Source organism: Dendropsophus ebraccatus, chromosome 2 (assembly GCF_027789765.1).
Source record: "Dendropsophus ebraccatus isolate aDenEbr1 chromosome 2, aDenEbr1.pat, whole genome shotgun sequence".
In the NCBI taxonomy this organism is placed as follows: domain Eukaryota; kingdom Metazoa; phylum Chordata; class Amphibia; order Anura; family Hylidae; genus Dendropsophus; species Dendropsophus ebraccatus.
Genome location: NC_091455.1, coordinates 86,961,791 through 86,984,168, shown reverse-complemented (window position 1 = coordinate 86,984,168; position 22,378 = coordinate 86,961,791). Strand labels below are relative to the sequence as shown.

General features: G+C 42.2%; 1 protein-coding gene across 1 annotated transcript in view; it reads right to left on the bottom strand.

Annotated features, from left to right (window-relative positions):
* Positions 1-4,259: 4,259 nt before the first annotated feature.
* The window catches only part of LOC138784548 (dyslexia-associated protein KIAA0319-like), a 25,882-nt gene continuing 7,763 nt past the window's right edge, over positions 4,260-22,378 (bottom strand). Inside the window, exons 8-17 of the mRNA XM_069960148.1 lie at positions 22,092-22,224; positions 21,193-21,341; positions 19,259-19,410; positions 18,776-18,914; positions 11,707-11,866; positions 7,826-7,968; positions 7,366-7,488; positions 5,341-5,431; positions 4,821-4,912; positions 4,260-4,477 (exon numbers count right to left, since the gene is read on the bottom strand). Coding sequence (XP_069816249.1) covers positions 4,299-4,477; positions 4,821-4,912; positions 5,341-5,431; positions 7,366-7,488; positions 7,826-7,968; positions 11,707-11,866; positions 18,776-18,914; positions 19,259-19,410; positions 21,193-21,341; positions 22,092-22,224 — 1,361 coding nt within the window. The 3' untranslated portion in view covers positions 4,260-4,298. The remainder of the gene's footprint in view (positions 4,478-4,820; positions 4,913-5,340; positions 5,432-7,365; positions 7,489-7,825; positions 7,969-11,706; positions 11,867-18,775; positions 18,915-19,258; positions 19,411-21,192; positions 21,342-22,091; positions 22,225-22,378) is intronic.

Here is a 22,378-nt window from a genome sequence, read left to right as displayed (position 1 = left end):
TCCAATATGATCATGATAATAAATTTTTTTTATTAATATCTACAATTTTGCTGTATTCGTCCTTATCAATATGCTGGTGAATAATTATGGTGTTGCCTCCCCAATAAAATTATTAAACCTCATTGGGGACATTTATTAAGTCTAGCGTTTTTTTGCGCCGGGCTTAAAAATGTCCCCGCTGCGCCAGAGCTCTGTGGATGTATGAGTCCACATTATTTATGGAGCGTGGGAATAGGCCCTTACTCTTGGTAAGTTGTTTTTTTTTTTTTTGTTCGTACTGTGGTGGATGTGTGTGTTGGTTGGGAATGCTGCATGTCTGTCTGTAGACAAAAGTGGATAGAAAGAGGTTTTGCTAGCCAGCAGATAAAGAAACAGACCCAAAAAGACAAAGTAATACATTATTCACCCCCAACACACAGTGTAGGACAAAACTTGGCATAAAGTGCTTAATAAATGTGGGCCATATCTAAAGGCTTGCTCACATAGCCATCAGAGAGCAATCACTGAAAAATCCTGATTAAGACTATGGGGGAAAATTTATCAAACTGTTGTAAAGTAGAATTGTCGTAGTTGCCCCTAGCAACCAATCAGATTCCACTTTTCATTCCTCACAGATTCTTTGAAAAATGAAAGGTGGAATCTGATTGGTTGCTAGGGGCAACTACGAAAATTCTACTTTACACCAGTTTGATAAATCTCCCCCTATGTTCCCACAATGGGAAAATGAGGGCCATCTGATGACAATTAAAGCTGTAAATAAGGATCATCAGCATTATTTGTGGCTGTTACATACAAATTAGTAGAAATCTCAACATTACTAGCTTGATTCCAATCCATTGTGATAAGAAGTGTGGAATGGAATCTATGGAGGGCCTTACGTTGCTGAACCTTTCAGTGCTGCTCAACATAAGAGACAAAATCCATAAATTAGCTTAAAGTGACACTGTTACCCCCTATTTGCATTTTGACTGCTCTCCACAGGTGTAAAGGGTCCCATCCGTGATGTAATCGCCACATAGGCCCTGCCCCCTCAGCAGCCATTGGAAGGACCAGCCTAAAGCTCTAGGCCCCACACCAATGGCTGCTGATGGGGCGGGGCCTATGCGGTGATGACGTCACGGGTGGGGCGGGCACATAGGCCGTGAGGCCCCGCCCACATATACCAATCCAAGGTGATAAAAACAACTTTTTACCAGAACAAGCACCATGAGGTGTGATATAAAATAAGTAATGAAAGCTGTAACATTTACCCTTTTACACCTGTGGAGTGCAGTCAAAATGCAACTAGGGGGTGACTTTAAATGTAGATGAATATGGCACTCACCATCTGTTCATGTACATAAGAAACAACTTTATTTCATCCTGTTACTGGGATGTGGACAATAGTGACAACGGGTGACAATAGTTTTGCATGCACACCTGAGGTGCGCTACCTCTCAGCCTATGATAGGCAGAGAGGTAGCGCACCTCAGGTGTGCACGTGAAATGATCGAAGAGTCATGGCACAAGAAAGCATTATCACTTTATATCAATGATCTATATTGGTTATTTCCTCAAAGGAAGTGTTAAGAAAAGGAGTACTTGTGACAATGTCCCAAACTGAATGTCTGTCACCGCCACCCAATTGTAGACTTGTAGAGACCTAAACGTTCTATTACAATGGATGCAGAAATAAGAAATTAGATAGTTCAGCAATTATTAAAAATCTTTATTACTTTCTCTAATGTTCAAATTTAGACAACACCAGAGACTGAAAATTGTTAACAGTACAAACTTTTACTCCATTATTATTCGAAAACATCATTCATGTCAGCACATATTTCCATGTGACTACATTTCAGATCTTCTATATAAATAGAGCTAGTATACACCTTTACATAGTGGTATTATGACCATAAATATTGTATTCCAATAAAACACCTGTAAAAAGTAGAATACTAATAGAATGAATATGCTGCAGGGGTGGGGGATAGAAAAGCAGCATGTTAATTTAACAATGGAGCTGACTCAAAATCAGTGTATGAAACATAGTAAATTCTCCTCAATGATTAACTTCTTTCATTCAACGTCTTTCATTACATCAGTATATGTAGCTATATCGTTTACATAGGCCATAGGTGCAGCACTAACCTGGGATAGTATATTTGAAAGTGTCTCCTTCTGAGATGAACATTTTTGGTCACTATTCTGCCCCCCCCCCCCCCCCGTAACCCTGACATAACTAAAATAATTTTAGAATCTGTGAAATTAGCAAATAACTAATATAATTTGCATAAGACACTGTACATACATTGCCTCAGATGTACAATTGCAAATGTGCCACATTTATTATGAGTTTGTCACTTTTTTGCTAAGTCTGATAAAAGGTAGGTGACTGGTAAATGGGGGTATGGCCTAAAGGTGTAAAAAAAAAAATGCCCAAATTTTGGTTTGAAGTAAGCCAAGTAATGGTTGGTCTCTACTAACCAGTCTTCAGATACACCAGTTTTAAAGAGTACCTGTCATTTAAAAAACTTTTGATATGTCACATGTCCTGATTGGTCTCAGTCTAAACACTTAGGGGGACATTTACTAAGGAGGCTAATGTGTGCGACTATTCTAATGTGGGTTGGTGTTTATTTTCTTCCAATATATTAGGGGAGATTTCTCAAACTGGTGTAAAGTAGAATTGTCTTAGTTGCCCATAGCAACCAATCAGCTTCAACCTTTCATTCCTCACAGACTCTTTGAAAAATGAAAGCTGGAATCTCATTGGTTGCTAGGGGCAACTAAGACAATTATACTTTACACCAGTTTGATAAGTCTCCCCATTGTGTTTGATTTATGGAAAAGCTGCACTGTCATAGTAAGTGCGTCTAAGTAAAAAGTTGCAAACAAATTCACCAGGTACTAACCAGACGTAGGCCTGCACCAGTTTATGCGACTTTAAAAAAAAAAAAAAAAAAAAAACGCAAATGATAAATTGGGTGCACATCCTGCAAATTTTTGGCTGAATACTCAAAACCGGCAGATTAAAAAAAGTTACATCTAAAAAATATTTGTCTGCCGATTACTGGTTCATAAATAGAACTTAGACCAAAAATGGGTAAAAAAATTTTGTGTTTTGGTAAATCAGGGCCATTATTTACCTTTGTATAGATACTGAGTTATAGTAGGTATTAGAAGGTAGAGCTGCATTTACAATTCTATAGGATAGCTGGTAGTCACTTTAACAGTCACACACATCCCTAAAGCCTTAAGGAGGTTGTAGCATGAAGCAAAGTTGATGAAATGAGATGTGTACAATAGAGATGAGCGAACCTGGAGCATGCTTGAGTCCATCCGAACCCGATCGTTCGGCATTTGATTAGCGGTGGCTGCTGAAGTTGGATAAAGCCCTAAGGCTATGTGGAAAACATGGATATAGTCATTGGCTGTATCCATGTTTTCCAGACAACATTAGAGCTTTATCCAAGTTCAGCAGCCCCCGCTAATTAAATGTCAAACATTCGGGTTCGGATCGACTCAAACCCAAACCCAGTTTGCTCATCTCTAGTGTACAACTACATATGTGTAATGGAGCACATGTGCCATTTTTAGTAACTTACATCACTGCACTGGTTTAATCACTTCCTGGTTTCCTCTCTGAACTGTGACATTGCCGTTGCCAACAGAGCTTACACTTTCACACAACCCTCCCTACTTGCAGGCTCAGTGGAGACCAACTTCCAGTACTTCCTGGAGTTTGCAATTGAACTAAGCATGCCTGGCCCAACCTTAGTGGATCATAACCAAGGGCAACTGATTATAAAAACAATGCAGGCACATAGGAGATAAGTAAATTTACATCTGTCAAACAGTACATTTTTTATTGTTTAATTTTACATAATGCATCAGTTTAGACTTAGTTTACTTAATGGCACAACCCCTTTAAGGTCCCCGTATACTTTAACCAAAAATCTGTTGGACCAGCCAACTGTCTAAAGTGTATGGGGGCCCCCTGACTCCCCTGCAGCAAATGATGTCAGCGGAGGAAAGATTCAACATTATGGAACTGCCCAATCCTTTTATTCTCAAAGAGATAAGCCGTCTCCATATCGAACTACGCGTACAGCTCCAGGGTGGGATTCAGGAACGCTGCATCATAAGTAATGCAATACTCATTTTTTTTGTAGATTAGATGTATGTGTAAGCAGTAAAAGGTGTTTAAAAGGTTGATAGTAACTTTTGAAATGAGTAATGAAATTGTAAACATTTATATCCTTGGTTTCGGTCAAATATTTTCCTGAAAATCCATTTATTTTCCAATTGACCAAAGTTTATCTGCACTTTGAGCTGAAATTAAAAGGTGCACCGTTTTTGAGGGAACCACTGGAAATATTTTTGGGATTGTCCTGGTCCACTTTATCTCGACTGAAAATTGTGTCTTGGTCGCTATCAAACTCGGACTCTGACACCATGAGGCTGGAGTTATGTTCTGTGCTTCTGTGTTTTATACCTAAATAAATATCACATGACAATGGGTCAGTGCTGGCTGCATGAACTAGTAACTTACAGAAACATTCCAGTGCACATAAGTTGATGCTGTAAGCTTACCGTGTGGTACTTAGAACTAGAAACACACCGGAGTCTTTTTTGGAGAACTGCCACTGCAGTTTTTCTGCCAAAGCCAGAAGTAGATTCAAATGGGATGGAAAATATAAAGGGAGGACTTGTACTTCTCTATTCTGTTGGATCCTCTTCTGGTTTTGGCACAAAAACTGCAGTGCCAGATTTCCCCAAAAAAATCTGTGTGTTTCCAGCTTTATAAATGACCGTTCCATATTTGTTTTGCTACTCACCATACTTAGGTCTTAATGCCATTCTTTCTTGCTCATCAAAATTATCCAAAATTGTATACTTTGTTTTCTTTCGTATTTTAGTCCTTTTGCGGCTAAAATGTGAGAACAGAAATTATGTAAAAGCACCATACTAAAATGAAATTATTTAAGCCACATTCACGTGTAGAGTTTTTGTAATGACTTTAAAGGGCTATTCCTATCCCGAGTCTGACCACTCGGACCCCCGTTGATCCTGAGAATGAAACAAAATTGTTCCCAGAATGAGTGGTGCCCACTGCTCCATTCATTCTCTGTGGGGCCACCAAGTTCAGTACTTGGAAATGGATGGCAAACAATAAATTCTCATTTACATATTTTAACTTTCAGACATGCTGCACCCTGTTTGGAATTTATGGACCCCCCATGGTTATTCTAATAGGTTACAAATTATACACAATAATACTTCAAATAAAATTATACTGTGTTCCTTTTTACAGAAGAAAAACATACAAAAAGAAGGCTTTAAATCCACACAGTTTACCTTTTATAGCAACACATGCAGACCCAGGTGATCCCCATTAGGAAGGCAACCAAGGCAAATGTTAGTACAATGATGTAAAGAACACTCCATTCTAGAAAACAAGATGGTGTAAGAAGTTTAATGAAATTTTATTAAATGGACTGCATTTTCCCTCTCAAAGTCAAAAGCACAATAAAAGATTTTACAGGTTACATGTGTCAGCTCCATATCATGCTCATAGCTGCAGACACCTGTCTCTTAGCTGATCGCTGTTTGCAATATTTTTCTTTCAAGCTCATGTGATGGAGTCTGTGCTGAGCTACAGCATGCGTGCTATCATGCAGCTGATAATTGTGCTGTCATATTGCTTACCAGCATAACCCTCACGACATTAACAAACTTTTGGAAATCATAGCAGTTTTCAGTACAGACATGGACCACCTCATGCGTCTCATAGCTATTTAAAGGGAATTTGTTAGCTGAAATTCACGTTCTGACACTTAGCTGCTAGGTCAAGGAGACACACGGTACCTTACATATATCAATCTTCCAGAATGTAAAGTCAAAGAGACTTTCTCAAGCTTCTGATCTGCTGCAAGCTGTATCATCTCATAACTCCTCCCATCCCTGAACCTGTTATTCAGGGCTCAGCCTCCAGCTGACCAACAGTCAAACAGCGAGAGAGGGAGTGAAGACATATTAAAGAGGAACTCCACATAAGGAAAAAAAATATATATTAAAAGTTATATAGATGTGTCTATATAATGTATTACCATATCTGTGCGGTTCTGCCACGCTGGTAGCTGATAGAAATCCAGGAAGTGAAAAAAATGCCCTCTGTGCCAATTCACATTGTCTCCTGCTCCTTCTGCTATCGCCCCTTAGGAGACAAATCTTTCATTGTGTGTTTCCTGAGATCAGGCTGATGATGCAGACAGGGGGCAGGGTGTGATGTCACAGAAGGCTTGGCTGGATCCCCCAATCGCCTAAGTGATTCACCATCTCTGACCGGCCAGAAGCAGGTGCAGTGAGGACTGTAGACTGTGATGAACAGCTGAGGGAAAGCATTGCATTCTGGAACCAGTACTGCATTCTGGGAACTGCTCAACCAGGAAGTACAGAAACACAATACAGAACAAAACCCCCCAAAACAAATGGATTTTTGGTAGTTTCCAAACTGGGATAGATAGGTAAGTAATGCGTTATGCTTGTGCACAAGTTTCATTTTTATTAACCTTTACCTGGAGTTCCCCTTTAAAGCCCTAAGCAGTTTCACTAGGAGCTCGGGAATGGCTCACATATATCCGTCTGGAAGCACAGACGGATATATGAAAAGTACTGTGTGACTCCTTGTCCTAACAGCTATCTAACGGTGACACTTTGGACCCTTAGTTGCAGCTGACAAATTTACTTTATTGGGGTCCTCTGGCTCTTAAAAATGTTTAATATGTTCCTGCCCTTACATAGATCATAAAGAGCCTATTGTTACCGTACAATGTTCCCCTGGTATCCTCCTATGGGTCCCCCTCTGAATGGATTCTTCTTGGCAGTGACAGGCCGCTTAGCCAATAACTGACTGAAGCATGGCAGAAGCAACCAGTGACTGGCTGAGCGGGCTGTCACTGCCTAGACGAGGTCGCTTTAGAAGTGGTAGCAGGAGCATTCAATGTAGTACTAGAAGACGCATAGTGAGGTAAGAATAGCCTCTTTTTTATGTTCTCTATAAGGACAGCACCATATCAAAATTGTAAAGGGCTGGAATACTCCTTTAACCATTCCAGTGATAAAATGATTAGCAACTGGGGGAATTATTGCAATAGCAGATACTAGTTGTATATCAGGATTATTATTTTTTAAAATCATCAAAAAATTTTTACCAAATGTTTTACATGAAACTAAATTTAAACAATAGGTTGTTTTCTGATGACACATTTCTTTTACAGAGTAGACAATTTGCATATTGTAAATGAACTACACATTATATAGGCCATACAATGTCAAAGCTAATGCAGTCAGACTAGCAAAATAAGCCAGGGATGTACTTACCACAATTACTCTCTCCATCACTCACATAACGTCGTAACCAGTTCTCCATCCAAAATGGGTAGCAAATACAGGATTTTGTTATTGGGTCACAGTGTCCATGGCCCGAACATTTTAGAAGACACACTACGGTAAAGAGTATGACAAGTTTAATTTATGTGCAAACACAAACAGTAGTCGATGACAAGCTTTATGTGGATGCAGGTAATTGCAGGTCTGTGTGGATTGTGTGGGTATATTGTCTGATATCATTCAGGAAAACCAAATGTTTTGAAAGTATATATGTTACATGTTGCTAAAAGTCATCTTATTATAGTGTAATGTAGTGGTGGGAAACCAGCGGCCCTCTGGCCCCTACAATACTACAATTTCCAAATGGTGTTCAGATGTGATGGGAATTGTATCCTTGTAACAGCTGGAAAAGCACAGGTCGTGCATCACTCGTCTACACAGGGGAACTTACCTGCAGTGTCCACTCTGAGAACTTTGTACACTAAAAAATCTGCCTTTTCCTTAAGAAGCTGCTTCTGTAGTGTGTGGGCAACATCAACTGACTTTCTTAATTTTACAGGATGACCACTTTGGACATAGAAGAGAATCACAGTGCTAAACATGGAGAGAAAAGCAAAGTTTAAGAAAACACAATTAAGCAAGTGCAAATAACCAATGAACAGTGAAACCACAATACTGTAACTATATTTTATTAGTAAGCAGCACAGCAACACAGTATAGTACAGTGGTGCTTAAAAAGTTTGTGGACCTTTCAGAATTTTCTATATTTTTAATATAAATTTAACATAAATTTGGCCTAAAACTACATTTTCACACGTCATGAAAAAATGATAAGAAGCAAATCAAACAAATGAGCGGGTCATTTATGTACTAAGAAAAATGATATTCTATGAGTGGAATGACCCCATTATGCAGCAATAATCTATTGGATTAAAGGGGTATTCCAGGAAAAATCTACTTTTTCCCTATCCACATCCCTATTCCCAACCCACCCCCAGTGGGAGGAAAACCCCACCCCTCTATGATGCAGCTCCATTAGAATCAATAGATCTGCATCATAGAGGGGCAGGGGTTTCCTCTCACTGGGGGTAGGTCCAGTGCTTCACCCCGGGCCTGATGGTACATTCACATTAAGGTCAGGACTTAAACTTGGAAAGCTGAATTGTGATTAGGTGATTAACATCAGCCAATGTTGGAAAGGCCTTCAGTTGCCTAGAGGTTACCTTGTGTTACTTTGTGACTTTGCAGACTAGAATACCCCTTGCTCTTGACAACACCAAATATGTTTACTCTTATTTACATTTTTTTATAATGGAAAAAGAGGGGTGTGATTTTTTTCAGGGTTTTTAACTTTTTTTTTTTATTTTAAGTGTAACTTTCTTCTTTCTCTAGCGACAAGATACGCTGTCAGAATCCTGCCACTGCACTCCCTGTTCAGGCACGGCACTGTTGATTGCATTGTATAAAACAGTGCCGCTGGAGGAATTCTGTCTCTGGGGCACGCCTGAACAGGGAATGCAGAGGAAGGATTTTGACAGTGTATCACTCCATCAGCAGAGGATTATAGTTACAATTTAAACATTTTTTTTCATACACTTTTTAAATCCCCTTAGGGGACTATCATAGACAGTCACTGGGTCACATTGCTAACAGTCAATTGATCAGTTAAATTGACACTCTGCTAGTGTAGTCAGACTCAATGGGGGACATTTATGAAAACTGGCCATGCCTCCTCCCCCCTTGCAGCGCCCCCCCGACCCCCCCCCCCCCCCAACTCCTGCTTACCCATCAGGCGACCAGGGGATAAAAATCTGTGCCTTCTCCCTGGAGTATGCCAAGGCGCAGCATTTATACATCTCCCCCAATAAGCAGAGCCTATATGGCAGGCATGGCGGCCTAGCAAAGACTTCTGTCTGCCATAATAACTCTGGGGTGTTGATCATTCACCCAACACCTGCTGCAGCTGTCCTTTTGCCTTTTAAATGCAATTGCTATTGATTGTGCCATTTAATGGGTTAAATTTACACAGAAAGATTATTTCACAGATTATCTGGCAAAGCCAAAAACAGACTATAAACAGAGAACAGGTCATTAAGGAAAGCCATTCCTAGCTTTGGGTTGAAATCTTTGGCAGATAACCTTTTGTGTAAACGGACCCTAAGCGGGATCACTGATGCTGGTCATTAGCTGTGGTTGTTGCAGAAATAATCTCCGCTGTGTATGGAGTAGGCTCAGCTCCAGAACCAGCTCAGTTTCAAGTCTAAGCGATATGAAACGATTAAAGATTTTTTGACATGTCATTGAGGTCTTTCAGAAAATATTAGCATCTTCCATCAGTATAACTCTTGTACATATATACACACAGTAATTTTCTGAACTAAGACTATGAATCATTTACTATATTTAACTGACCAGCTAACTGACTAGTAAAAGAAAAACCGTATGCACCTAATGGACATTGAGCCCACTTCTAATCACAACTTTTATAAGCTGAGACACTGAGACACAGGAAAAGATAAAAATAAAAAGATTAAAAAAATGCCATTCATGTATAACTCACACTCCATCACAATGTACTATGATCTTCTTTGAAGCATACCTATCAAAATTAAAAACCTACATGGTTTTATTAGATTAACCCTCCCACGTGGTAACTTTGTGATTTTATTTTAGTGCTCTCACTGCTGTTATAAAGCCCCAAAGAGTCACCTCCATGGTGCATAACAATTTCTTCATTCTCTACATTTCATGGGGTGAAACCAGGACTGCGTTTACCAGTATTGCAGGTTTTTCTTTTCCCTGAGTTTCTAGCCAGTCACACCACAACACATTGCATACTGCTCTCTGCTATGCCATGACATAGTGCTGATGAGTATGCTGGGTTGGTGATTTATACAATACACTACTATAGATGGCAAGTAGAGGAAGAAGAAGGTTACTGACAAACAGGGTTTGCAAGGTGCTATGTGAGCAAAAATGACAGCATCACAGCAAACACTGAGCCCTATGCACTGAGCAGGCTGCACTGCACTGGGGGATGATTTACTGCTTCAGATACCAGTATATTCAAACTGAGGAATCCGCGCAGAGAAGTTCCGGCGGATTCCATCGCTCGTCCCTGCTCACGGCCGCGAGCATTTCCGCCTGTCGCATAGTCTCCATTCTGTGGTCGGGCGGATTCTGCCGTCCGCTGAAATAATTGAAATGCACACGGCCACGAATGGGGACGAGCAACGGAATCCACCAGAACTTCTCTGCGCAGATTCCTCGGTCTGAACATACTCATAGATGGCATGTACTGGTTAGCAATATGCTCTATTAACTAAAATGAACCGAAATACCAAAGCAAGCAAAGGGTTGCAGCAAGATAGACAGTGCAGCTCATCTGGAAGTTCACAGCTAGCAGTTACACAATCCAGGCTTTTTTCGGTTTCCTCCTCTCCTGCTCTTCCTCTCTAGAAAGCACCTGAATTTGCTGAAATCCGTCTTGCTCAGGCTGTTACTAGAGACAAATTTACCCTAACAACAGCCAGTGGACAGCAGATTGCAGGAAATTGAAACATTTGGTGACCAGGACTTTAGCTTTTTAGTAAATTAAATAATTTACAAAATGTTTGGAATCACATACGTTATTAAATTAAGGGGTCATCAAATACAGTGACCATTTAAATGTTTGACCCATAAAGGCATGGAACCTTGAGTGGGGAAGGGGTCTCCTGGATCAGACTATTTTTTCCGACACATCCAAAAGATGCTAGATTGGGTTAAGATTTGGGGAATGTGGAAGCCAAGTCAACACCTTGAAATCTTTCTATGTTCTTTATACCACTCCTGAACAAATTTGCAGTGAGGCAGGGCACATTATCCTACTTAAAGAGGCCATAGCCATTAGAGAATACGATTGCTGTAAAGAGATCCGCAACAATGTTTTTGTAGATGCAACATGTCACAGTAACATCCACAACAATGTCAGGACCCTAGGTATAACAGCAGAACATTGACCAGAGCTCAGACTTAGCATAATGCATTCAGGCGTCATCTCTTCCCTAGATAAGTGACACAGGTGTACTTGGCCATGAAAAAGAAAATGCAATTCTCCATGGTCCAGTTCTGATAATATGTTCATTGTAGGCACTTTCAGCAGTGGGCAGGGGTTACCAAGGTGTCCCAATTGCCACTGCACCAAGTTGAGGCAATATTTTCCCCCTGAATTATATAAGTAATCTGTAATAAACATATATTTTCACAGGTGCATTTTAAAAATGTTTATATCTATCTTTTACCGTTCTACATTTTATTGACCCATAATAAGGATTAAAGACAGAAAATTACCTTAAATCTGAATGTGCTTGTATCTTCTGAACCTTCACATCAGAATCCAGTACATTGAGCAGGACAGCCAGCTGTCTCACTAAAGTGTCTTTCTGCTGTTCACTTAGCTGGCTGACAGCCACCTCTAAGATCAGCTCCACTAAGTTTTCTTTCTTTGGATCTTTAAAAAGGTATAAAAATGATAAACCATTATAGAGAAAAGGTAAGATTCACAGCTATGGGGATGATTATTACACAGCAAAGCTATCATTTCATCAAACTTTTGATGTCATAGTAACACTTTAGCAGTTTTGAATGGTGGTGGTCCAGGCAGGGTGTAGCTATGATTCATAATGCCCCTATTGCAAAAAACTATAAGAGACACCATGAATCCTGTATGCCCCCACAGTGATGTCGCTCGTGCACCTGGGAGCTGAAAGACCAACAGAACGCCGGGGCACTGCACTGGGCTAGGTGAGTATGTGTATGTATGGGGAGGTCCTCTTGTGGCTAGAGGAGCAACGCTGCCTCCGGCCACAAGAGAGACTGGTAGGGCAGGAAGCCAATGGCTTCTTGCTCTGTCAGTCAGAGTGCCTCAGCATTTAACAAACGTCTACATTAGTACACTGGCCTTGTAGCAGTGGCATGGTCTGCCTTTATGGTAGATACGTTACTGGGTCCAGGGACTAAGACTCCCAACAATCCTAAAGACAAAGTTGCTGGATCCTAGAGAAGGGTATATTTGTATATTTACTTTATGACATGAATAACGATAGATGAAAAACGATAGAACATTAGACACATTTAGGGGTATACCCACTCACATTTACCTATACTTTATATATAGAAGGCTTATCTTTGTGAATGGGGGATGACTGACAGTTACTCCACTACACTCCATTCAGAACACATGTATGGCAGAGCTTAGTGTACATGTATATAGGGGTTTCAGGAGAAACAGCTGTGAGGTAAATTAGATTTTGGATGTGAAGTTTGCTTAAATCTAGTAAAACTGTTTATCCTATATTTTACAGGCTGCAAGTCACCATGACAGGCTTTGTGGAAAAACAGAGCTTTTAGTTCTGAAGCCAGTAAATGTTAAAGGGTCACTATCATTATAACTTTTAAAATCTGAACAGTAGATGTGATATAAAGCAAGTTTGCAATATACATTCATTATTTATTTTTAGTTATCATGGAAAACACGGCACTTCCTGTTTTCGGACAGTTTTTTTTTTCTCAAAGAACAGGAAGCAGTCAAAAAAAGGAAGTCCTGTGTATCCCAGGTCATCTGAGCGCACAGAGAGAAGGCAGTCATGTGACTGATGGACACATTGAGCCGTGACTCTGTACTGGCCGTAATTCCTGTGTTTAGTCTGTTTTTTACAACCAGCACAAGTCAGAAAATCTGCCTGTAGGAAACCTAGGGACCTGGATTTCTGGTAAGTTCAGCTTTGTTTTACAGCATTATTACATTTACTATTGCACTATATAGAGACTCTCTCCTAGCTAATTTTTGAATGGGATTGCATGGCCAGCTTACTGTGGTGCTGGTTAAAGAAGCCCTTTTTTATTTTATTTTTTATTTCACCCCTGGCAGTAAGCTTATCCTTAACTGATCGCGTTCCCGCAGCGTGCTGTTATTTCTATGTTACAAAACCATTCAGGTCCTGCTGGCACCCACTTGATTTCTCGTCTCACTGTCTTAAGTCTACAGATGCCATTGTCTTATATGCATCTCTATGATAGATTCGGGACAGAAGGATGACAGGTCACTTGGGCGCCAAGTGGACATGAATGGCATTGCAACATGGAAATAATGCTGCACTGTGGAAACACAATAAACTCCACTGAATATGTCCACAAGTTACTGCCAAGGTGCTTCTTTAACCCCTTGCCTCCGCAGCCTGTTTTGGCCTTAATGACCAGGCTCATTTTTCAAAATCTGACCTGTCTCACTTTATGCGCTTATAGCTCAGTGATGCTTTAACGTATGCTAGCGATTCTGAGATTGTTTTTTTGTCACATATGGCACTTTATATTAGTGGCAAAATTTGGTCACTACTTTGTGTGTTTTTTGTGAAAAACATCAAAATATCATGAAAAATTTGAAAATTTTGCATTTTATGAACTTCTGAAATTCTCTGCTTCTAAAAAAGGAAGTCATAGCACATAAATTAGTTACTAAATCACATTACCAATATGTCCTCTTTATTCTGGCATAATTTGGGAAACATATTTTACTTTTTTAGGCTGTTATGGGGCTTAGAAATTTATTAGCAAATTATCACATTTTGTGAAAGTTTCCAAAACTGATTTTTTTTTAGGGACCAGTTCTTTTTTTAAGTTGATTTAGGAGGCTTGTATGCTGTAAAACCCCATAAGTGACCCCATTTTGGAAACTAGACACCTTAAAGAATTAATCTAGGGGTATAATGAGCATTTTAACCCTACAGGGGCTGGAGGAAAGTATTCAAAATTAGGCCTTAAAGAAATCGAAAATTTTAATTTTCCAATAATATATATGTTTAGATTAAAGTTTCTCCTTTCCAAAAGGAACATGAGAGAATCTGCACCCCACAATTTGTAACACAGGTTCTCTTGAGTACATTGGTACCCCATATGTGGGCGTAAACCACTGTATGGGCACACAGCGGGGCTCAGAAGGGAAGGAGCGCCAATTAGCATTTTCAGTGCAGATTTTGCTGAAGAAGTTTCTGAGCGCCAGGTGCGTTTGCAGCGCCCCTGTAGTGCCCGTAGAAGAGAACCCCCCCAAAAGTCACCCCATTTTGGAAAGTACACCCCTCAAAGAATTCATCTTGGGGTGTGGTGACCATTTTGACCCCACAGGTATTAGAGGAAAGTATTTAAAATTAGACAGTAAAAATGAAAAACTCGAATTTTTCCAATAATATGTTCGTTTAGTTTAAAATTTCTCAATTTCACAAGGAACATGAGAGAATCCGCACCCCAAAATTTGTAACGCAGGTTCTCCTGAGTACAACGGTACCCCATATGGGGGCATAAACCACTGTATGGGCACACAGGAGGGCTCAGAAGGAAGGGAGCGCCAATTAGCATTTTCAGTTCAGATTTTGCTGAAGAAGTTTCTGAGCCCCAGGTGCGTTTGCAGTGTCCCTGTAGTGTCCGCAGAAGAGAACCTCCCCATAAGTCACCCCATTTTGGAAAGTGCACCCCTCAAAGAATTCATCTTGGGGTGTGGTGACCATTTTGACCCCACAGGTATTAGAGGAAAGTATTCAAAATAAGACAGTAAAATTGAAAAACTTGAATTTTTCCAATAATATGTTTGTTTAGTTTGAAATTTCTCAATTTCACGAGGAACAGGAGAGAAGCTGCATGCCCAAATCTGTAACGCAGGTTCCCCTGAGTAGAACGGTACCCCATATGTGGGCATAAACCACTGTATGGGCACCCAGCCGGGCTCAGAAGGGAAGGAGCGCCAATTAGCATTTTCAGTGCAGATTTTTCCGAAGAAGTTTCTGAGCGCCAGGTGCGTTTGCAGAGCCCCTGTAGTGTCAGCAGAAGAGAACCCCCCCAAAAGTCACTCCATTTAGGAAAGTACACCGTTCAAAGAATTCATCTTGGGGTGCAGTGAGCGGTTTGACCCCACAGGTATTAGAGGAAAGTATTCAAAATAAGACAGTAAAAATGAAAAACTCGAATTTTTCCAATATATGTTCGTTTAGTTTAAAATTTCTCAATTTCACGAGGAATGGGAGAAAAAATGTACCCCAAAATCTGTAACGCAGGTTCTCCTGAGTACAACGGTACCCCATATGTGGGCATAAACCACTGTATGGGCACACAGCAGGGCTCAGAAGGAAGGGAGCGCCAATTTGCTGGAGCAAAACCGCAGCTAGTAATGGTTATTAGAATAGCGCAGTTACTAAAATACAAAAAAAAAATGAGATTACAGGTAATGTGGGGTGGTTACGGATAATCTGGGGTGGTTACGGGCAACCTGCGGTGGTTACGGGCAACGAGGGGTGGTAACAGGCAACGTGGGGTGGTAACGGGCAACGTGGGGTGGTTACGGATAAACTGAAGTGCTTACAGGTAATCTGGGATGGGAACCTGTAACGAGCGGTGGTCGGGGGCAACGTGCGGTGGTCGGGGGCAACGTGTGGTGGTCGGGGGCAACGTGTGGTGGTCGGGGGCAACGTGCGGTGGTCTGGGGCAACGTGCGGTGGTCGGAGGCAACGTGTGGTGGTCAGAGGCAACGTGTGGTGGTCGGGGGCAACGTGTGGTGGTCGGGGGCAACGTGTGGTGGTCGGGGGCAACGTGTGGTGGTCGGGGGCAACGTGTGGTGGTCGGGGGCAACGTGCGGTGGTCAGAGGCAACGTGCGGTGGTCAGAGGCAACGTGCGGTGGTCAGAGGCAACGTGTGGTGGTCAGAGGCAACGTGTGGTGGTCAGAGGCAATCTGGGGGGAATTACATGTGATTAGGGGCAACCTGGGGGGGTTACAGACAATCTGCGGTGGTTACGGGCAACATGGGGTGGTTACAGACAATCTGGGGTGGTTACGGGCAACATGGGGTGGTTACAGACAATCTGGGGTGGTTACGGATAAACGGAAGTGCTTATAGGTAATCAGGGGTGGGTACATGTAATTTTGGGTGGTTACGGCAATCTGGAGGGGGTCACTGGCAACGTGTGTGAGTTAGAGGCAACGTGCAGTGGTTAGAGGCAACGTGCGGTGGTTACGTGCAATATGCGGGGTTACGGGCAATCGGGGCTGATTACGGACCATCTGGAGGGGCTCACTGCCAATTTGGGGTGGTTACAGGCAACGTGCGGTGGTTATGGGCAACGTGCGGTGGTTATGGGCAACATGCGGTGGTTATAGGCAACATGCGGTGGTTATAGGCAACATGCGGTGGTTATAGGCAATGTCCGGTGGTTATAGGCAACGTGCGGTGGTTAGTGGCAACGTGCGGCGGTTAGTGGCAACGTGCGGCGGTTAGTGGCAACGTGCGGCGGTTAGTGGCAACGTGCGGTGGTTATGGGCAGCGTGCGGTGGTTATGGGCAGCGTGCGGTGGTTATGGGCAACGTGCGGTGGTTATGGGCAGCGTGCGGTGGTTATGGGCAACGTGCGGTGGTTATAGGCAACGTGCGGTGATTACGGGCAATCTGGGGTGGATACGGGCAATCTGGGGCGGATATGGGCAACCTGCGGTGGTTACGGGTAATTTGGGGGGGCTAGGGGTAATCTGGGAGTAAACTGCAATTATTACTATAATAAAAAGTGTGTGTTTTATTTTTTTGTATGTTTGTCACTTTTTGTACTTTATACATTAATTATCACTGTATTACTATGATTACTGTGATATTTTCTATCACAGTAATCATAGTTCAGTGACAGAGACCAAATTGGTCTCTGTCACTTTAAATTTTCAGAGCTAACTGCTTCTGGAGCGCATGCGCACTTCAGAATCAGCCTGGACGTCGAGGAGGACGGAGCTCCGTGGATCAGGTAACGTATGTGGGGAAGGGGGGGTGACTGGGGGACGGGGGTGACTGGGGGGGTGGGGGGCGACTTGGGGGGGGGCACGGTGACACTTTTTATCCCCTGTCACCAATGATTTATGGTGACAGGGGATAAAAAGTGCTGATCTGCACTGGGAACAGGCGATCGGCGGTATATAGTATATACCGCCGATCGCCTGCTCCGGGACCACACGGGGGGTCCCCGATCACTGCCCCATGCTCTCCGCTACCTCCGGTGGCGGAGAGCATGGGGCTTTGATCACTTATTCATTTCCATCCCTGCGAACAAACATCGTTTGTTAGCAGGGATGGGGGCGGCCATCTTGGATCTGATGGCCGCCCGGGTAGGGTGATCGGGGGGCTGATCTGGGGTCTGAGGGGACATTTTTCATCTCCCCCCCACCGTGGATTCACGGTGGGGGGAGATGAAAACTATCGGCGGCGCCGGTAATGCCCGGTACCGGCGGATCGCCGCTAAAGAGGTAGTAGCGGCGATCCGCCGGTATCGGAGGACGAGGGGAGGGGGCCGGGGGACACACTGTTAGTGGCGGTGGGGGGAGGCAGCGTTCTGCAGCCTCCCCCCGCTGCCCGATCGGCGGGGGACACTGAATTTTCCCATAGACGCTGCGATCGCATTGACCGCGGCGTTTATGGGGTTAACTGCCCGGGGGGGAGCGCGGCTCCCCTCCGGGCAGTGGCAGCAGGAGGATGCTGTGTGACACAGCCTCCTCCTGCTGCCCGATCTCACCCAGGGACAGAGGGGGGAGGCAGGGAAAGCATGACGTCCAGGGACGTCATGATGCATTCTGCCACTGCTTTTCATGACGTCCCTGGACGTCATATTGGGGGAAGGGGTTAAAGGAGTAATCCCATCACCCATCACTTTTATTAGGTGATAGCAAATGCAAAATAAAACAATTTTGCAAAAGCTTTGCATTAGCAAAATTGATTTCTTTTGTATGGCCTGTTTCGCCTAGGTTCACGACCAAAGCTCTCGGCTCTGAGAGTGGTGGCTGGGCTGTGACATCACTTGGGTGGCCAAGATCCTAGGGAGCGGTATGCATTTTCACTCCCCTCCACTGTCTTCCTTTGAGGTCACACACATCTTCAAGGATTGGAGTGTTACTGGAGACATGCGTAACGTCAGTGGAAGATACAGCAATGTCAAGATGTTTCAGCTCAGCATCGCTGCATCCCGTCCTCCCTCCCATCACTTGGATATTATAATATTAACTGACCTTCATATTATTTTAGCAACGTGACAAGAATCATACTTTGGAGTTAAAGGGGTTATCAAGCAGCAAAAAAACATGGCCACTTTCTTCCAGAGACAACATGACTCTAGTCTCTAGTTCAGGTGTGGTTTGCATTTAGGCTCCATTCACTTAAATGGAACTAAGCTGCAAAAACTCAACCAAACTGACAAGAGTGGTGCTGTCTCTGGTATAACGTGGCCATGTTTTTCTATCGCTGAATAACTCCTTTAATTTAACGTTTTAGGAAAGGTTTGTGACCAACACTGTGACCAATATTCTCTATTCTACATCTGGCATCTACTTGTCTCTTAACTTTCATACCAGGACGCACTTCCACTGTTGCTGTGTCAGTATCGGAATCTCCTTTGGCATCCGTGACTTTCAAATGAAAGAGATATATTCCCTCTACCAGATTGGTAAGCTGTAGAACTGGGGTCTTCTCAGATGAGTCCATCACATCCTGCAAATAAAGGCATGTACATGCTTAATATTTAAGGAAAAGAACACTAAAGGGAATACATTGCCACAAAGTGACCTATTGTTCAAATCAAGTTTTTAGGTTAAACATATTTAAAGAATTTTTGGTGATGTTTTGCTAATTTTTATTCTTACTATTAGAGATGAGCGAATTTACAGAAAGAAAGCAAAGTGCTTTGTTAGCTTGGCAGTCGGCTTATCAGCCATCTGTTTCTGAACTCTGTGGTGCTCCACTCCGGGTGTTTGGAAAAGCTGGATCCAGTCCTGGGAAACTGGGAGAAGTTGCAGGTCAACTGCAACTGTACTGTAGAATAAAAGTGTAAGTACCCCAGCTGCTGGGCTCTGGCCATCTCTTGTCCACTTGTATGACACTATGCCCTGGTCATCAGCAGATTTCGATCCATCCAGTGAAATGGAATTGTTGGGAAGCACAAGAACATGTGTCCCACCAGCATTAGCTTTAGGAGGGTTGTTCTTTCCTAAAATGAAAAAATATATTTTATATAGAGACTTTTATTTCATCATTGTATTATATACATATATCAGACACATGTCATGCATTACGACTTTCAGGTTACATTCAGAACTTTCAGGTTACATTCATACGGACTGACAGTATTAAGATATTCACTAGCAAAGATCAAAGAGCAAAGTTTTCTTATCTCTGTCAGTGCATGAACTAGTGCATATTGTTGTTGAATTTTTTTTACTGTAATATATCCATTTACTTTTTTATAGGGACTCCCCTAACTACACCTCACAATAGCTCTATCATATGTGTGTGTACTACAGCATGCTATATTATTTAAAAGAACCTCAACACTAAATGACTCATTCTCCAGTGTGCAACTTCTCCAATACACGAGCATTAATAATTTCTGGGCTAATTACCTTAAAGCACTGTGTCTGCTTCAGTCTCTAAATAATTCATTATATTCATAAGTACAAACTGAATTTGACATAAAAGATATGCTGTCTATTGGCAGATGGGTATACTATTGAGTGTGCTAAAAACACCAACATATAGGTTTAAGAGTTGTTAGCTTGTGACTTTTCTGTCATTGTAATACTGAGAACCATTGACAGTTCTCGGTCCCATAGTCCAATACATCTGATAGTCCAACATTAGTTTCTAGTATAGAACTGAAAAAGCATCGGACCCAGAAATGAAAGACAGGGCACAGATAGCCAGATATGGGATTAAAGGGGCTGTTTGAGAGCAGAGGGTGGCTGAAGCCTTCTGCACCCTGGGACTTACCTCCTGGTAAGACATGGTGGGACAAGTCTAAGTTCTGATCATTGCGCAGTTTCACCCGCAAGTGGTGATCAGGACATAGACCAACGCTGTCACGTCCCGGAAAGGGGGAGGGCTGAAAAAGTTTTAGCACCAAGGAGCAGAAGGCTTTAGCTGTCTTCTGCTCCCTTGACATCTCCTTTAATACTTATTACTTTTTTAGAATCACTCAATAGTTTGACATTACCTTGACCTGTCTGTTTTAGCAAATCCTTGCAAACCCCATAAGACAACAATTTTAGAGCACCTTTTCTTATAGCTCTGTGTTGGGCTGTTCCTCTTTTATTCTTACTAGAAATGTAGGACTAATTAGCCAACTTGGCACTACCAGTTGGGGCAATGTCCCTACACTGTCAAAGCTGACAGCGCCAGACACATCCCTAACTAGTAACAACTAGTTAACTTTTTAAACATGCGTTACTAGTAAGAATAAGCAGGTCAGGAGAGGCCACATATCCTCTTTAAGGGTGCTTTCACACACACCGGATCTGCAGTGGACTTCACGCTGCTGATTCACAGTGAAATCCGCTGCGGATCCAGTGTCAGTGCATCCCTATGAGAATTGATACTCACAGCGGGATTGACATCCTGCTGCGTGTATGTAAGTTAACCTCCATATGTCCCCTACTCCGGCTTGCTTTGGGGGTTCCCCGGCATCTGCTCGTCCCACTCAGCCAATCAGTGCGCTGCCCTGCCGCAACCACTGATTGGCTGAGCGGAACATCCTGCCGAGAATGCCCGAAACAAGCTGGAGCGGGGAGGAGGTGAGGTTTGCTCCGGCCGCCGGAGGGTTAACTTACATACACGCAGTGGGATGTCAATAGGGATGCACTGACACTGGATCCGCAGCAGATTTCGCTGCGAATCTGCAGCGTGAAATCCGCTGCGGATCCAGTGTGTGTGAAGGCACCCTAATTGATATTAGTCAAGTTATTCTATTTCTTATAAGGAAAAAGAATAAAAATACCTTCTTTAACTGTTACAGACAGAACAGCTGAATCCTCTAACCCTTGATGGTCTTTGACTGTAAACCGAAAATGGTATGTACCAGGCTGAAGGTTTGTGACAACGGCTACTGGTTTATCACTGTCCTTAATGGTCACTGCAGACGGCCCACTGAAACATCCACAAACATATGGCTTAGTTGAAGAACACACTTATCTTTCAGACCATTGTAATTACATATAGATGCAGATTTATCATAATAAACATGATAATCAAAATTGATCCAGAAGAAGGCAAAAAAAACCCTCTCCTTTCCAACAACAAATATGGAAGTCAGAATAAGTTCCTGGATTAATAAACCATCTAGTATCTAGTACACACAACTTGTATTATTATATTATTCAATTGTAGGCATCAAAGCCCCTCTTAAACTTGCTAAATGAATAACCATCAAAATGTCTAAAGGCCCTAAGATCCTAAGTCTCACTGCTCTAACAGTAAAGAATCCCTGTATGTGGTACTGCAATCCACCCATTTCCTAAATTACCATGGTTACACTCCTCTGCACCCACTCCTGGCCTTCTTATATACAGGTACCCCTAAAATACACAATATTTAATATGTGGTCTGACTACTGATTGTATAGATGCAATCCCATGATTTTATTCGCCTTGACAGAAGCTATAGCAGCTGGCACTGGTCACTAAAGTTGAGTTTACTGTTCACCAATATCCTCTAATTCTTTTCCTTTTCAGACTCCAACTAAGTGAAGGGGTGAGTATATTTTTTTCCCCTGCCTGTTACTGGTCATTTTTTAAAGGGGCTTAAAAAACCTTTTTTCATGCAAATATTATAGGTAAATCAACACGCTTTTCCCTTCAATTTAAAAATTGATAGTAGTAGTAATTGATCTTAAGGTACCTGATGTCTTCCCATTTATACAAGACAATGCCATGATCATCCATACTCTTAGTTCCATCCAATGTTGTAGTTTCCACTGGGAAAATAATTTCTTTATCCGGACCAGTCTCTGCAACTGGTGGTCTGTTATTCTCTATGGGAGAAGATAGACAAATCACGTTCTGCTTCTTTATCACTATATGACTATGTTTACTTGCCATGTTTTAGGCTCATTCTAAACCTCAGAAAAGAGGGATATTTTTTATTCTCACAAACATATTTTTCCCCCTCCTTTTTATTTTTTGTCC